At 44.2% G+C, this 19,118-nt stretch overlaps 1 protein-coding gene across 1 annotated transcript in view; it reads right to left on the bottom strand.

The window, feature by feature from the left end:
- LOC146798084 (cytochrome P450 2G1-like) overlaps positions 1-19,118 on the bottom strand; it is a 624,994-nt gene that overhangs the window by 531,960 nt on the left and 73,916 nt on the right. The window contains exon 2 of the mRNA XM_085625301.1: positions 8,740-8,902. Within this exon, the coding sequence (XP_085481427.1) occupies positions 8,740-8,902 (163 nt within the window). The remainder of the gene's footprint in view (positions 1-8,739; positions 8,903-19,118) is intronic.

Here is a 19,118-nt window from a genome sequence, read left to right as displayed (position 1 = left end):
GTCTATCATTATGTTTTTCTTCCTGGCCCACTCCTCCAGTCTGTGTAGTTATAGTCGCCCCATTAATTTGGCTGTTGTGTCCAATAAAGAAATTGGTCGATAGTTCTGGGCGTTCTTCTTGTCTCCCTTTTTAAAAATCGGGAACATTATACTAGTCGACTATGTTGATAGGGGTCCTGTTTTTGCTACTGCATTTAGCAAATTCGTGAGAAGAAGGGCCCACAGGCCCTGATGAATTAAAAATGTATCAATTGGAACCCCGTCTGGGCCAAGAGCATTCCCACCTACACATTTCCCCGGGCCGGATTGTATTTCTTCCAGAGAGAATGTCAAATGCTTTGTCATGGGGAGGGATGGAGGTGGGTCTTCTATTGCTCCATTTTCCCCTGAGCCGAAAACCAGCTCAAAGTGGGCCACCCAGTCATCCTCTCCCAAATGAACTTCTAGTGTGGGATCTTCCTGGTTTTTTAAAAATGGGGCATTAATTGTTTTCGAGAAATAAAATCCAGACTTAAAAATTGCAGCCTTTTCTAAATTTTCCCACACCTCTTCTCTCAAAGAACTCTCTCATAGCTTCCTGGCTCCCAGGTACCTTTTCTTAAGGAATTCTATTACAACACTGTTTCATGGGTGTGCGTTCAGAGCTTTATGTAGAGATTTTAGTGACTGTGTGCAGGAGTGGCTAAACCATCGGATAGGCGTGACGACATTAGATTGGTTTGCAAATGTCAGTGCCTTTTTTACATCTCCAAGCAGAATCCCAAAAAAGAAGGTAATTTGATCGGGGGGTTATCGGGATCCAGACAGCTCATTACAGACTCTATACTGTTATTTAGAATTAACTGGACTATTTTCCCTTTTATCTATTTGGTTCCACTTTAGCTGGATGCCATTTTTTCTGTTCCGGATGGGTTTACTGATTTTATGGGTGGGTAATGCATTTCTCAGGCACATCTCCATCGAGGCGGAGAGAATTGCATGATAACTGAATGGGAATGGCTTAGTTTCATCTTGTTTGGTGCAAGACTGAAGTGTGCCTGAAACTATTATGAAATCAAGTGTTGATTCGTGGTCATTTCTTGAAAAGGTCTTAACTCGGTCATCTGTTTTGGGGATTACCTTGTTGATGTTTATCAGATTTCTAGACATTAACAATTTATTTAGACTGGTGCCATATTCGTGATTGGTAAAATGAAGGATGGGGTCTCCTGAAGTGTCCTCAAGACCACATACCCTATTTTCGTTGAACTTGCATGGCTGGGAATTAATGTCTCCATCTCACAAAATATTCACAACTTTCCCATATGATGCGCTACTACTATCTTGGATTTCGACATCTAAATGCTTCACAACGTCCTTCATATTAACCCCAAAATTATTATTCTAGAAATTCACTAATAACCAATCCCAATCCCTATTCCCCTCAATCAGAAGAATATGAAAATAGGGACTTGGACGTCAAAAACTGATGATTTTTATAGGGAAAGTGTTTGCAATCAAAGTCAACAACCCCCCCCTTGCTCATCCAGAGGTGGATGGGAGCGCATCTGATTGGAATGAGCGAAACCCATCAAATGATACAGGTTCTATTGCCCACGTTTCTTGAATATATAAAAGATCTAAATCTTGCCACTGGGCTAAGCAATCTGGACTACTTAATTTTAAGCCTACTCCTGATATATTCCATGTACCTATTTTTATGGTGAGTGCGGAACCCCTTAGTGCAACCCCCCTATCTTGACATTCTTGGATAAAATTGATGTCCTGAATTTTTACCATATGACCTGGCTCCCATGGCTTGGTCACTGCTACCCCTGACAGTCAGTCGCAAGATTCCAAATCGGCCAGTCGAGTTAGGGGCTTAAATCTGTTTGATAACTCCATCCCACTCTTATCTATCCGCCCTGGCTTATTGAGGCCCAATGCACCAACGATCGATGCTCCCTTGGCCTTTTCAGATGGTCCTGAATAAAAACTATAGAATGCTCCAGAGGGAGTACTGTGATCTAAGAGCTGTGGGAGAGGTTGACCTGGAAATAATAAATAGGAACTGTGTAACATATTTGTTATTAAAGTTGACCACTACGCAATCCCCCTGAGTAGCTTTTGAAGAGGGGCCCACCCAACTTACCCTTCTCACCATAATAATATGTCTGGCCATGCCCATTAGACCATCAAAAATAGGGGCCCGAGTGCTCCGCCAGTGGAGAGATGTATCCATGAGTTGAGCAGTGTCTTCCCTTTGGCCTTCCCTGAGCTTAGTGACGTTTACCTATACCAGGACCAATGGGGAAGTGGCGGGAGGGAGGTCCAGCACTAAACTGGACTCACAGAAATGTGCTAATTGGCCTACATGGCATCCGCTGCCCCTGTCACTTCCATGCCCCCCTAGGCTATTTGGGACCCTATTGAAGTCAAGTCGATACCAGGGGAGGAATACAACTTGATGCCCTGGGCTTTATCAATTGCTTCTGACAAGGCAAAGATAGGGGGTGTAACACAGGTTGACGGGACTGGGGATGGGTAAAGATGACACAACAACCTGCTCCCTTTGGTTGTAAGGGGGGGCCATCGACCATAGGACAGGGTGGAGGGGCCATGGCCGTGACCGTTTTAGTATTAGAAACAATAGTGTCCAATTTCTCCTCAATTTTCAAAAGCCTATCATGCAGTGGGCCAACCAGATCCTTGACCAGGTTTTCCAGTTTATTCCAGTCAAAGTCAAAATTTTGGATGGAGGAGGCTCTTGATGCTGGAGATGGGGGAGTTATTCCGCTCTGATCCCATGAAAGGCCCTTTTTGGCAATTTGGAACTTCTTTTTGCTGATTGGTTTTGAGCTTTACCCCCCCCCCCCCCCGTTTCCTCTTTTCGTCAGGCTGTGTGGACTGTTTCTGCTGGACCGGTGAAACCGATACGGCTACAGGAGCTAGCAGAGGGGGGGGGGGAGTTTTGCAGGGATGACTGGCCGTAAGATCAAGGGATGGATCGAGTGTGGTCTAAGGTGTAGACTTCGAGTGATAGCCGGCATTCAGTCAACTCAATCTCATATGAGAGTATGTTGTCAGCCCTCGATAGAAAGACATCTAAGGTAGTTGATGTAGCGCCCCGACCTTGACCATTAATGGTCTTCCTCTTACCCACAACAGGATGAAAGCAGCCAGGGTCCAAACGTGTCCTGAAACAATTCCTGTAAATGTTTCCCAGCACCTGTTTGTCAGTGGTGTGGCCCAGCCCAGCCTCCGAGTTCTGACAGGTGTGGACCTAGGCTCGGGTGCATCCTTGTGCGTGTACCATGCCACGGTGTGTGATGGCTTAAAAGCGCAGAGGCTGGCTTATCCTTCCTCTGAGTGCTGATGGATTGTGGGGCTTGGAGTCCCCTCAGTTCAAAACAGGAGATGGCTGCCGTCACCTTGCCCCCAGGTAAATATACAAGCCAATGAGGGAGGGGGGACATTGCCCAGCCCTCCACGTATGCTGTGCAGCACCCCCTGATCGCACTGATGGGCTGCTGCTGTTACCCCCATTTGTCCCTCCTGCGGCTTTCATGTGCCAATTATCCCACCGACTGTCACACCTAATTTGGCCAACTTACCTTCAGATAAAAAGGCGCAGCCTGGCTCAACTAACCAACTACAGGCTATCGTCCCAGATAACCGTTTTCATAGACTACCACATAGGAATAGATCTCTCAAATGTTTACTACTTAATGTAAGATCTATGCCGAAGCAGAAACATGAGATTGAAGCTTTACTTATCGACCACAGCGCTGATCTCATGTTCCTCACAGAAACCTGGGCATCTTCCGCCTCTGGCCCTGACTGGAACATTGCTACGCCCGCAGGTTACTCTGTCGAATGCGTGAACCGTACAGGTTTCATAGGTGGAGGTATTGGGATAATTTATAGATCACATCTTAAAATAATTGCCTCTCCTCAACCAGACTTAGAGGCTGAAGCGATGATTTTTAAGATCAAAGAGAACAACCATTTGATCTTCGAGGGACTATTAGTGTATCGTCCCCCTGGCCCTAGAAGTCCCTTCACCAAGGCTTTACTCACTTTTTTAGAAACAACGTTTGACGCAGCCACCTACACTATTCTAGGTGATTTTAATTATCACTTAGAACTAAATAACGACCGCGAATCAGCTACCCTTCTCGACAATCTCCTTAGCTTCGATATGAAGCAGCTGATTGACAAACCTACTCACTCGGCAGGGCATACCCTTGATGGGATCTTTTCCAACAGCAACTCCATTGCAATTAGGTCTATCGCCCCAGTACCTTGGTCGGACCATAATGCCATCTTCTTTAACTTACAAATAAAAAATTCGATAACTCGGCGCAGAAGCTACCTACCTCCTAAAAAAACCCGCCCCTGGAAAAAACTCGATTCCAATCTACTCGCTGAGACACTGCATAGAAATCAGCCCGACTTTGAATGTGGTAACAGCGAGGATTGGACCCTCAATTTTAATAAATGTATCACTGAGGCTATCAATAAATTGGTTCCAACTGAACCAAAGAAATCCAGGAGACGGCTTGTTACCGCTCAATGGTACACAGCCGAGGTGAAAGCAGCTAAGATTAAGTGCCGACGCATAGTGCGGATTTGGCGCTCTGACTACAGCCATGGAAAAAAATTGGAATATCTAAAAACTCTACAGGAGTATAAAAACACAATAGTTCAAGCAAAATCTGCCCACTTTACAGAAAAAATTCTAAACTCCACAAACTCCTCTAGGGAACTTTTCAAAACCGTTGCCCACTTAACTAAAACTCCTTGAGACACTGTCTTTAGCCCTGATCAATGTTTTGTCGATGGAATGGCCACTTTCTTTCAAAAGAAAGTGCAAACAGTATGCGATGATCTTTGTACCATGGTATCCACCATATCCATGAACGAAACTAAACATATCACCATAACCTCTCCCCATTTCTCCAGCTTCTCCGCACTCGAGAAGCAACAAGTGCACGATCTTATCATCCAGATGAAATCCGGTTCTCCGCTGAACCCCTGCCCCCCTATGTATTGCATTCAATCCCTGAGACCATCGCTAATATCTTGACCCCCCTGCTCAATAAAATTATCTCTCAAGGAGAATTCCCCAAAAATTGGAAAATGGCCTGCATCAGACCCATTCTTAAGAAGGACACCCTTGACCCCTTTGAGCCCAAACATTATCGTCCCATTTCCTGTCTGCCGCTGCCCGCAAAGATCTTGGAAAAAGCCATGAACCAGGAAATAATGCGGCATGTGGAGGAAAAGAAGCTACTTGATTCATCTCAACATGGCTTCAGACCCCTACACTCCACTGAATCAGCCCTTATCATGGCTACCGAAAAAATTCGTAAAACCATGGACGAAGGCGGGAGGTGGGCCCTGATACTGTTAGATCTTACAGCGGCCTTCGATACTGTAAACCACTCCGTCCTATTAACAAGACTTACTTCCCTAGGCTTCACCGGTCCTGCCCTGGCCCTTATCAACTCTTTTCTTACTACCCGCACTAACCAAGTGATTTGGAACGGACTACAATCTGTTGAATTCTCCCTTCCAGGTGGGGTCCCGCAAGGCTCGGCTCTGTCACCGACACTTTTTGATCTATACGTCACCCCCCTGGCTGCCCTGATTAGATCACATGGCCTACAACTGGTGTCTTACGCCGACGACACACAAATTATTGTGTCCATCTCACAAGCTATTGATGCCACGGCGGAGTGTTTTAGGAGCTGCCTCACCCAGATTAAGAACTGGATGAGTAGTAATTTTCTCAGACTGAACACAGATAAAACTGAAATCATTGAGTTCGGTCATAAACCTTCCATCTGAAATGAACTATGGTGGCCCCCTGAAGCAGGAGCCTGCCCTCTCCCCGTAGACAAGGTCAGAAACCTTGGCTTCTTGTTAGACAAAGAACTCTCTTGCAAAGCCCAGGTGAATCAGGTAACTTCCGCCTGTTTCCATAACATCAAGATACTTAGGAAAATCCTACCTTACATCCCGGACATGTTAAGGAAGACGGTGATGGGAGCCCTTGTAATGTCCAGTATAGACTACTGTAACTCCCTCTATTTAGGAGCAGGAGAAAAACAACTGTCTAAACTACAGGCAATTCAGAATGCGGCGACCAGAGCATTATTGAACCTCCCCAGACACCACCCTACGTCCAAAGCCATCCGGGAGCTGCACTGGCTCCCGGTCAGATGCCGCATTCAGTTCAAAGCTCTTTGCCTGGTACATAGATCGGTACATGGCAAGGGACCTGACGACCTCAATAATCTACTACCACGATATGTTCCCTCACGCACACTGAGGTCAGCCTCCCACGACCTAGTGTGCCAACCCATAATAAACAGAGCCCGGTGGGGGGGGAAAGTCCTTTTCTTACCAGGCAGCTAAAATTTGGAACCTGCTACCCCCAGCACTTCGTGCATAAAAATGTAAAACCAATTTTAGGAAAGACCTAAAGACCTGGCTTTTTACCTAGATCGATCTGCCTCCCGCCTTTCCCTCCGTTCTATATCTTCAGCGCCAAGACGCCGCGGCATTCGTGCGCTCTACAAATATTTCAGTCAGTCAGTCAGGAAGACCACCGAACAAAGATGGCCACCATTAGTGAGGAGAACCCACTGGGTTCCCCTCACGACAATGACAGGGGGGTCGCTCATCTCCGACAGGTAAGGTTGGGAAAGTAAACACTGCAGAACTACACCAGAGTCAAGGATTATATAACAAAAAAACATCAGCATGTCTTTGAGTCTCTCTTAAAAAAGAATTCAGGCCACAAATTGGAGCCATAGAGCTCACCTCAAGCGGGCCCTGCACTCAAGCAGAAGAGTGCTTTAAAATAACATGGTAAGCTATCCCTGGGTTCATAGATTCAAATACTGATAACCAAACAACTGTCATTTAATTCTTATGCAGAAGGCATACAGATATCAGAGATCAGTATGCCAGTTGACTCCAGGCGACTATTTCTCTTTCAGGTAGAGCCTTCAGAGAGTGGGTGCACGGATGAACTTCTGTGACCTCAAATTTACGTACACCATGAATGAAGTCTTGCTATTGTGTTCAAGAAATAGATCTAAATCGATTGATAATAGCTCTTAATCATCCACATTTTTGGTATCACCACAGATTATGCAAACATTCTGGGGATGGTAAAAGTTGAAACTTATTTGTTCAATGGCGCCCCCAAACATTTTCAGCGTAAGCTTTTTGTCTTTTTTATGACCGGACCAGTCATTAAGAAATTGATGAGTCACTAGTCAATGGTATATGAGACTCTGTCGGGTTGTAATATGTACAGAATGTATCTTTACATTTCAATCTAAATATCAGGAACACTGACAATAGTTAACTAGGGCTTGACACACTTTGGGGCATATTTACAAGCTGGCGATAAAAAATTATTGCCGCTTTTGCGGCCGTTTTCGGCCGAAAAGCGGCGATAATTTTATCGCCTAATTAGCAAGGCCACGCTAACGCGTGAAACCTTGCTTTAGCATCGGGATTCCTAACGCCCAGCTTTACATCTCTAATGAGATGCAAAGTGGGCGTTCCTGACCTAACATGACAGGAGAAATGTCGCTAAGCGACATTTCTCCTATCATCAAGCCCCACGCTATAAAGCATAACGTCAGGAAAAGTAGCGATAACCCTCGTTATCGCTACTTTCCTTACGCCTGCTTCAGGACTGATTTAGCCATGATATCCTATGGAAGGTGGATATCATGGCTAAGTTTGTGAGTCCCTATCAACAAGCTAACGCCACACTACGTGAGATTATCGCTGAGTTTCCAGCGATAATCTCACGTTAGGCAGTTAGCGTGAGGATTTTTATCGCTGAGGAGATAAGCGTTGCTAATAGCACGATTTTTCAGCGGTAAAAATCCACGTTACCCGGCGATAATTATCCTCACGCTAAGAGCGCTGAGCAATAATTATCGCTGGTTGTTGCTAATATGCTCCTTTGTTGCCTAACAATCGTCAAGATGAGTATTTTTAAACTCTTTTTCCCAGTGGTGAACAAGGACCTTTCAGAAGCAACTCCAACGTAATCATGAAGGACAAGTGCCTGATACGTCTCCTTCCGCATGCTGCACTCCAAAATGTTTGATCTGCTGGAAAGTTATATGCACATGACTCCGATTGAATGGAAACTGGAGTTTATTTGTGTTAGGGCAGATATTTTGTAACTACCTGCGCTTCGATGTCAACGATATACCCTTGTCAATTAGTTTTAGAAAAACTGTAAAAAATATTATATAAAATAAATGATCATGATCAACACATTATTTCAATTTTTAAGGCTGTCTACTCTTCAGTCAAAAGGCTTCTAGACACAATTAGGTCTATCGAAACCACCATACAATTGTATAATATAAATGCTGCAAAATCAGGGTAGTCCAAAATCTAACGTGTGTTGTGGCCTAAAAGCAGTTGCAGTGCTAAGTTATTTTCTCATTTTACCTCTGCATTAGAACAGAAATACCTGTTTCCTTGCCCTAAAGTTATCGTTGTTGCCCCCCCCGCGCCCCCCCCCGTTGCAAAAAACACAGCAGCGTTGGAATTCGAATTACCAAATACACAGTACATAACCTAATCAATAGCAGAACCTCAGCACAATTTGAGCATCAGAAAAAAAAAGGTATTCACAGACACTTAGGCTCTTAATACTCGGACAATAAAGCATGCTTGTGTTTACATTTTCTTGTTATTCAAGATGGTACTCACCAAAACCATGCAACACCCTCTCAAGCACTGGAAGTGAGCCTCTGAAAATAAAGTCCTCTTCCTGATCAATAAAGGCTTCCTTCAAAGCTTTGTATCCACATATGACCACCACTGGACGTGCACCCATATAAATGGTGAACACTGGACCGTAGATATCATGAAGCTGGAAGGACAATGGGACATTATGAGCTATTTAGGTTAATTTCTAGCGCTCATTCTACAATATTTTTGTCATCTATCTATTGCTTTATAATTGTAAAAACCTATTAACAGAAATGCAGTTGTAAACGTAGATTTTATACAACCAAGGGGCATGTCAACAAGGACTTTATCTCTGCTTTTTTGGCTTTAAAAGCCAAAAAAGCAAAGATAAAACTAGCGCCCTACCAACAACAGGGTGCTAACACGCAAATTTGGATGTTAGCACCCTTTTACTCTACACTTCCCCTTGCATCTCTAATGAGATGCAAAGGGGGCGTTCCAGAGTAAAATTATAGGAGAAATGTCGCTAAACGACATTTCTCCTATTATCAAGAATATCGCTAACCCTGTTAGAGACAAAAAAAGCAGCGCTAACCGCGGTTAGCGCTGCTTTTTTACATCTGGTATTTTTCTGACTTAGCCATGATATCCTATGGAAGGTGGATATCATGGCTAAGTTTGTGAGTCCCTATCAACTAGCTAACGTGAGATTATCGCTGGGTTTCCAGTGATAATCTCACGTTAGCCAGTTAGCGCTAGGATTTTTATCACTGATGAGATGAGCGTTGCTAATAGCATGCAATCTCAGCGATAAAAATCGGCGCTAGCCGGCGATAATTATCCTGGCGCTAAGTGCGCTCAGCGATAATTATCGCCGGTTGTTGTTGATATGCCCCAAAGTCACCCGAAATAGCTGACATCATGATTGATACTCTACTCCAAATTACTTACCATCAATGCATTGTAGGAGTGTTCATCAGGGACTAATCTAATCCTAAACTAAAAAATGTTTCTTTAATTTTGCTCGTTCTTGTATCATAGCTCAAATATCTTTCATGCAGATTAGATCATCCCCTTATCATTACACCTGATAATGCATTCCTAAAATAGAATTCCTTTCTGAGGTACAACATTTTGGATTGGAAAATATTATACACTTAAAAAAGTGCATATCAGTTGTCCTTTAATATAACTGAATGGAATGGAGATCTCACATAAATTAGCATTTTGACATCGGACATGGAAATTCCTAAATGCAACAAGGAAAATGCTGCACTGCATTGCATAAAAGGGAGTGTACATATTAGGGGCCATATCTACTTTTTCTAAGCACTGTTGTGCTGCATGCTGCCTAGCATCAATGCAGGCACATTTGTACCATGGTGTAAGTGTGCCTGCATTATGAAAAGTAGGTATTTTGGCAGGAAGGGATACCTACTTGCAGAAAAACGATTCTTAGAGGCAGATTCCTCTTTCTATGGTACTGCAGAATACAGCACACATGGAAAGAGGAAGTAACAGCGAGAAATACAATATTTCTCTTTGTTACATCTCAGTTGGGTAGGCACACAATTTTGGCATAAACCCACATTTACAAGTCCTTGTAAATCTGGGTTAGCATCAACAACACATGGATGCATGCTTGGGAACACCCATGCTCCGTTCATATATCACCTACCTGATACAAAGTAACGCAAGGCAGCGCTATGCCCTGTATTGCATTACCTTTTCTTTGTTTTGTGATAAACACATTTTTGTTGTTTTCTTATAGGTAAAAGATGTCACATTAAATTAACACAAAGCCTCAAGTGAGGTAGTGATCATTAGGATTACTGTAGCAACAGCAGCCATCATCACAGACATAAGCCTAACATTGTTCTCACAATACCCCCTAACAGCAGATCTACTCCCACTGCCCCAAACAGCCAGCCTCATATTTTAGCATGCTTAGCCAAGCGTCCCTTTGCCTCATAGATTGGTTTATCTTGCTAGGCACACCAGTCCACCCCACGTCTCCACAACACTGGGGGTCTAGAGGCTTTTCAGTGAGCCGCAATATCTCGCTTGGCAACTATTAGTACTGTCCCCAACATTGCCCGATCTGTGCGGGTCCCTCCTGCACCCTCATGTACTCTCAACAGGATTAACAGTCAGGAGAAGTCTATTTCAAGGCTCAGGACATCGGAGAGCTCAGATATCACTCTTTCTCAGTAGCATGTGATCGCAGGACAAGACAACGTCATATGGTCAAAATCAGCAGGAATGTGGAAGCAGCGAAAGCACTATGGTCTGGGGAACAGCCCTGCCGTATAGGGTCTGTCTGGGGAGAGGTATGCATCATGCAGATAATATGTTTGCACTAGGCACAGTCTTGCTGGGAGGGTGAGAGTCTTGGGGGGTCATCAACGCATCCTGCCAGTTGGAATCATCCAGTGGCCCTAGCCTTCCCTCCCAGTGTTTCTTAAGTGCCATCAACATGTGTGGGGAGCTTATGATTAGCACGCAGTAGATTTGGGACACTCCTCCTCCACACTATGTCTACATCATGATCTTTGCCTTCATCGGACTGAAATCTGGGAGCGGAGTGTCTGCAGAAATATATACAAACAATGCATGTCTTAATTGTAAGTACTTGTAAAATGGTGTTCCAGACACGGAGTACATCTGTTGGAGCTCCTGAAAGGCGACCAAGTGGATGCCCTTCCAAACATCTCCCAATAGTGTAATGCCAATGGTGTCCCACCTGCCAAACCCCTCCAATGTAGCCTCCTCTATTAAGTATGTCCCTTGCTGCAAGGGAGTTTGCTGCGTCGATTACGACCACCACCCAGTGTGTCTTTGGCCCGCCCTGCATCCAATAAAGATTAGTTGAGTTACTTTAAGTGTAAAGATGGGAATAGCAGTGCTACTTGGTATTGCCATGATCAGGGTCAACCCAATGTATGAAGTTCTGATTTGAAAGCCAGGTCAGATCAACTTGCGGCCAGCTAGTCAATAATAGTTAGGAGTTGTGATGCTAGGTGGTTTAAGTAGAGATTGGACATTTCTATGCTGCCATCATAAGGGGCATGCTGGCAGTGCCCAAACTCCAAACAGGGTCTCAAATTGTGCTAGATATAGGCTCGGGCCACAGATTCCATCTCCTGAAACCAGTGGCGGGGGAATCATGCACGGAAGTTCTGAAGGAGATAAAGAAAATGCGCCAAACCATAATTTTGTACAATGTTATACTTCCCATTTCATTCAACCAAAATGTTTGCTACTTTTTCAGATCATCTTTAACCTTGCAAGTAATGCGTTTATTATAAAGGGACAACGTCTGTGTAGGCTCCAAGGCGACCTGTACACCTAAGTAACAGAAGTTCAGATGGCGTATAGGGATGGTTGATTGCCTGTCCAATTAAATCAACCACAATGTAGCAGAGTTAACCTTCAGTCCCGGCGCTTCAGTAAAACTACTCAAAATCCAGAGGCATAGTGAGCTGCTGACGGCTGAGTTTTCCAGACAGAGGAGAACATCGTCCGCATAGAGCGCTATGTGGTCTTTATGCCCCAGCATCCATTCCCACCTCTGCACCTGCGCTTCACAATTTATGATCCTTACAAGGGGTTCAATGGCTAATGCAAAGAGGAGGGGGAACAGGAGACAGCTCAGGCGGGTACCACGCCATATAGGAATCTCGTCGATACCATGCCATTATTTGCACTCTGGTTGTTGGACTGGAGTAAAGAACTTGTACCTTCCCTCTCTAAGACAGTCACCAGGTATTCCCAGTCCATTGTACTGAAGGCTTTTTCAAAGTCAAGCAATAACAACGCCAAGTGAGTGGACAGGGGATGGTGGTGTGCTAGTGCCACATTAAGGCCTCTCAAGCAATGCCTCGTGCTCCTAGCGGGCATAAAGCCACATTGGTCTGGATGAATTAAGGACCACAAGACACCAAGCAATCAGGAGGCGAGTAAAGTGGCAAAGATCTTTACCTCACAATTTATAAGAGATATGGGGTGATAGTGAGCAAAGGAAGTCAACGGAGGAAGTGCTTTAGGTCAATTTCTCTGGGAAAGATGGCCACCTCTGCCGCCTCTCTATAAAGGCTCAAGAGATGGGGGACAACCGTGTCTCGGTATAAGACATAGGATTACAAAGGGTATCCATCGGGGTCAGGCATTTTACCAGTTGCTATTGTCAAGATGTTCTCTGCTATTTCTTTAACTGTATTACGCTCCTGAGGTCCACAGCACTCTGCACCCGAAAGACAGAGCACTGACATCTCATACAAAAGAGGAGCAGCCATCTCCTCCACAGGGCGTGGGGACACCTCATAGAGCGATGTATAGTAGTCAGCAAACGCTCAAACTATGGCTGTGGTGGTGTAATGTGTGATCATGTGGCCATCAACAATCTCCAGGATGACCCTACTATCCTAAGGCTGGGAAGCCAACCAGTACAGTAATTTCCCATTCTGTCTCCCCACACGTATACCTGTGACACAGATACACACTAGATTTGCTTTGCCGCCTCCAGGGAGAGGAGTTGAATCTCTTCCTGAAACAGTGCCAGTTGCCTGGTGGCATCACTGTGTGATGCTGTGGAGAGTTGCAACTCTAAATGAAGGGCTAGCGACTCTAACTGTGTGACACTGTGTTCCCTCGTCCTTTTGTCTGGTCTGAGGATACCCTTTCTGAATCTGGGTACAGTTGTCTTGCACATTGCCCAGAGGATGCCTCTTGTCCCATCACGTCTCGATAAGAGCTGTCCTGGAGGTGCCAGTCATTGAGGTCCCACATAGGGTGGAGGGCACTACCAGCCTCACCAATGTTGAGTAGAATTAGGGTGCGGTCTTAGATCTCTTGTGGAGTATCCGAATATTAGACACCGACAGTGCATCAGCAGCAGGCATTAATCTCAAGTCGATGCAAGCATGAGTATGGTAGGTGTCAGATATATGAGTGTATTGGCGTTGCCTTGGAGTCCAGATCCTACATATGTCCCACAAGCCCAACTCACCCATCATATTCTGCAGCACCCTTGCCCTAGTCTAACGGATGTGGGAAAGTGGGCCAGTGGAGTCTATGTAGGAGTCCGAGACTGTGTTAAAGTCGCCCCCCAATAAGTGTCTGTCCCAGTGAGAGTCACATCACCAACTCAGGAAGTGTCATCAGGTAAATCTCCAATGCTGTACTGGTGCATAAATACATACAAGAGTCTGTGGGCGGCCCTCCACCAAGCCAGTTGCAGCAATGTACCAACCTACAGGGTCGGCCCATGATTGGTCACTACCATGTTGGAGGTGCGGTGCAAGAGGATTGCCACACCTTAGGACCCCCTAGTGAATCAGCATGGTACATTCTGTCATAGCCCATACTAACTAGAAACGGACACTAAGTACCCATGAGATGAGTCTCCTGCAGCATCAGGATGAGGGGAGGAAGTTCTGGGTATAATGCAGCACTGCGGAGTGCTTGATTTTATCTAGGCAACTACTGACATTCCAGTACAAGACACTGTAGGAATTCATGGAGGGGCATGTGATGTCAATAGAAACAGGAGCAAGAGGACACAATGCTCATTGTGGACGAGTGGGACGTGAGGCCTGCGTGGGAATAAGTGAAGGAAAAATGCCTGTTTCCAATTATGCAGTGCCAAGTGAATGTGACAACCTAAGGAAAAAAGGCATGATCACAAGGCCAAATCAAAAAACAACATCTTGGATGGATCATAGCCTTAAAGCATTAAACATCTCCCCAACTTTCCCCACCCCATACTTCCCCCCGAGAAGCATATGTCTCCCCACAACAATTACCCCAACTCAAACTCAAGTGTCTTGGATATGTGTGGATTGGTGGACCCCCTCCAGTATATAGGTCAATGAAGCGCAGTGCCTGAGACAACACAGGCAGTCAATGATGACCACAACCAGAGCTACCAAGAGCTACTAAGGACTCCTTGGTGTAGACATTTGTGAGCCTCTCTGAAGGCGAGAAACAAGTCTCCTCATAAATGTAATTTTCAATATTTGTAAGAAGCAGTTCTCTCAAGGAACACCAAAGCAGTTCTTGCATAGAACGTTTGGTAATTAGCAACACATGTGCTACATGCACCCTAATTGCCTTGTTAGAGCCAAGAAGAAAAGGGATGCATAGGAGGTGTCCATATCAAATTCAAAACCCCCAGTTGTACAAGGAGAGTAAGTGTCCCCTGAAGTGCTGCAAGGTCAAACTGATGTGAATCCTGTGTACCAGGAGATGGAGACCTACTGCAGCCGGTGCAACAAGATTTCACATGTAAATCTTTGAGAAATAAATTAGTGACACCAATGTTTTTTTTTTTTCAAAACATTGATATTCAAGTTGTACAAAACATGAAAAAGGTTATTTTTAGAAACACTTTTTCTGGTTTAAAAATAGAAAGATGTTATTTTCTTTGTCATGTGAGTCTCTTTATGTTTGTGTACCACAATAGAAGGCTATAACAGTCGATACAAGCTGATAAAAAGGTAAGTGTTTGACCAGGCTCTTTATGCAGGTTCACGGCAGATTCTTGCCTTCCTCTGCTGAACCTGATTTTGAAAGCTTTTGGGGTTCTGGGCATTTTTGTCCTACTAATCAGTGGTAAAGTGCTTGCGTTCTCGCTTGAAGAAGTGGAGAAGTGAGGCTCAATGGTTAGAGAGGCAGACCCTGATGCAGAGTTCGGGCCTGGGACCAGAGTTCAATCCCCCGCCTCGGCGGGTCTTGGATTCAATTTCCTCGGACCTGATAATTCTCGCCTTGGTGCCTATTCTAATCATGGGTCCCACGCTGCAACTCTGGGCAATAGCTTGCTTAATCTCCACAACGGCCCCAGAAGTGCTGGGATGCCTGTCTTTACCATGGGGGTGCCCAGGAGTGGACATTTCACAGGGAAAGGCCAGGAAGGGTTCCACAGCGGTATGAGCAAAAGCGCCAGGATACCCCTGTTGGGGGTGGCAGTGCGCTATACAAGTACAAACACATTTACATTTGAAAACATGGAAAAATTAGTATACACCTGATTGGGCCATTAAATATACTTGTTAAATTCTCTATTATACAGTACTACATGAACCCAGGGCAGTAAATTAATTGCTACTAAATTAATTGCTACTATTGCGTTGCATCACTCATTGTGCCATCCACTAACACACCACTGTGAAACATTTCTCAGGCCTGCCACTGCAGCCTGCAGTGCAGTTTTAATCTGCCATCGTGACATGGTAAAATAAACCTTTTACTAAGCCTAAACCTTCTTTTTTAATACTTTTAAATTGCCCTTAAGGCAGGTACTAAAGGTGAGGGTGCATACTATTTACAAAGCAGGACATATGTGTTTAAGTTTTATATGATCTGACAGTGAAAAACAAGCAAGGCTATCACTCATATAGAATAAAACTGGGTTACCCTGTTACACATAATAAACAATAGCTTCAGTTTGGGAATAGATTTTTTAACCAAACATTTGCATTGTAACTTAAAATCCTCTTGAATATTCAAGCTGGATTTTAAATAACTATTTTGAAAATTGCACTTTTAGAAAGTTGGAAAGTTGGTTGATTTATTTCTGCCTGAACCAAATGTGCCTATCTAACAGTGCACAGGGTCAAATGACAGTAATAGCTCTTCTGTGATGAGATATGTATTTTTCCAAAATATGGGAATAAAACAGCTATGGGTGTGGGACAAGGGGTTCCCTCAACTGAGCAGGATGCCCTGAGGAGGTTGTACACAGCCCTTCACAAGCTTTATAGAGTAGCCTGAGGGGTTTGTGTAACCCCTTGCTCAATTCTAAGGGCTGACTGTCCTACCACTGACAAATGCAGCACAGACCTAGGCCTGCTCTCCTTTGTCCCCATAGTCAGATTGGAGCCAAACCCAGGAAAGGGTTAGGCAAAGGTAGCATCCCCCACCCACAGGTTGGCACTGGCTCCAAGAATGGCCCCTTCAGAATCTCTCTTCAGAGTACTCCTGGACCTATGAAAGATTCAGAAGAAGGACTGCCCTGCTGTCTGAAGAAGGAAAACTCTGCCTGGTTGCCTTGCACCCAGGACTCGCAGAAGTGACTCCAGAGGTCAGTTGGCTAACCTCCTGTTTGAGCTACAGGCACATAACAAGCTTCATGAGGACTCCCAGTAACTGCCAAGCAGTCTAGCACCATCTGGGCCTCTATGAAACCTGCTGCTTGCCTCTGCTGGAGTGAGTCCTGATTCCTGAGAAGCACCCCAGTTCCTCCTCAATGGTGTCATTTGAGATGCTATCAGTGCTGTTATATATCTATCTATCTATCTATCTATCTATCTATCTATCTATCTATCTATCTATCTATCTATCTATCTATCTATCTATCTATCTATCTATCTATCTATCTATCTATCTATCTATCTATCTATCTATCTATCTATCTATCTATCTATCTATCTATCTATCTATCTATCTATCTATCTATCTATCTATCTATCTATCTAACCATATTTCAGTCTTTAAACTAGATATTTAGCTAGATAGCTAGATAGATATTTCACTAATATAGTGTACTGCAGTGTATGTTTCATTTTCTACATAGTTTTTAAATTTTTCCAGTAGCTACCATGGTACTTTGTAGGTACTAGCATGGTTCTCTGTAAAGAGTTTTTTAAAAATATAGAAAAATATAAATACATTTCACAACCTATTACTACATTAATAAAGTGGTAATAGGTAGGGAAGAAAAGTAAAACCTATTACTTACCTATATGTAAGGCCCTAACACAAAATGCAACCAAAGTGTACTGAAAACTACATAGCTGCCTTTTACGTTTTGTAAATACAGCCATTAGCCAATTATATACTGCCTTGTCATAGGCATGTAGTGTGGTATACAGCAAATGCACCATGATTGACTGCAGTGCAATATATTACCAAGCATTTTGAAACGTATTACTTTAACAAATACTTAACAAAACTATTTATACATTCCACCAACAATTAACATTTGCACTCCATAATATATATTCCCGTCACATTACATCTACATCAGTTCAACCACTTTCATGCTATGTCTGTTTAAAGTACCATACTCCACTCTACACCACTCCACTATATGCCATTCTACTCTAAGCCACTCCACTGTACGCTATTCCACCTATTCCACTCTACACAACTCCACTTTATGTCGCTCTTCTATAAACCACTCCCCTCTATGCTAATTCACTATATGCCAATCGACTCTACACCACTTCACTGTACACTATGACACTGTATGCCACTCCATTCTACAACACCCCAGCCTATGCCATTCCGCTGTATGCCCCTGTACTCTATGCCACTGCACTCTATGCTATTCCACCCTATACCATCCCACTCTACACCACTCTAGTCTATGCCACTCCAGTGAATGATTTTCTACTGTGCCCCACTCCACTCTACCAAACACTACTATATGCTGCTCCACTATACACCACTCCACTCTGTGCCACTCCACTGTACGCTACTACACTCAACACCACCCCATCCTATGCCACTGTATACTGCTCCACTATACAGTAACCTACTCTATGCCACTATACTCTACACTTTTCCACTCTACACAGCTCTATTATATGCCACTACTACTGTATGGCACTCAACTCTAAGCTATTATACTGTATTCCACTATCATTTCTGCTATTCCACTGTATGCCACTTCACTGTATGACACTCCCCTCTACGCTAATCCACTGAATGCCACTACACTGTATGCTATTCTACTCTACACCACTCCACTTTATGACACTCCAGGCTTCTCCCAATCACTAGGTGTGCTGTTCATAACAAAGGGAGCGGAATCAGTTTGGAAGGAGGGGAATAGCTTCTATAAGGAGCAAGGACCCTCATACACCCCGGGAGGTGTCATGCTTCATCATAGGACAGCTCCTGTGGGGCCTGTTAAGCAATGCAGAGCTGGCCCAATGAGGAGCTGCCCTATGATGAAGCATTGAATTGAATTGAATTGAAAAGGCTCTTATATAGCGCATGGCTACTCGAAAGCATCCCAGCGCTCAGGGAAGATAACCACGGGGGATAATAAAGGAACCATTAGCTAATCTATGATCTCTACTTTCTCGGAAAAGAGCCATGTTTTTAGCTTCTTCCGGAACACAAGGAGACTGGGCTCTTGACGAAAGGATGAAGGAAGAGAATTCCACAGTTTGGATACATTCAGTGAAAAAAGACGGCCACCAGAGCGGGATCTGTTGATTCTTGTAATCGCTGCAAGATTTTGGTTGTTAGAACGAAGGTTTAGAGAGGACTTGTAGGGCATTACCATGTTTTCTAAAAGTGGAGGGCTTTTCCCATGGATGATTTTATGTGCAATTCACAATGACTTAAAATGGACCCGCTCTTTCACCGGAAGCCAGTGGAGGGTT

Source organism: Triturus cristatus, chromosome 9, assembly GCF_964204655.1.
Source record: "Triturus cristatus chromosome 9, aTriCri1.1, whole genome shotgun sequence".
In the NCBI taxonomy this organism is placed as follows: Eukaryota; Metazoa; Chordata; class Amphibia; order Caudata; family Salamandridae; genus Triturus; species Triturus cristatus.
This window is presented reverse-complemented; position numbering and strand designations above follow the sequence as displayed.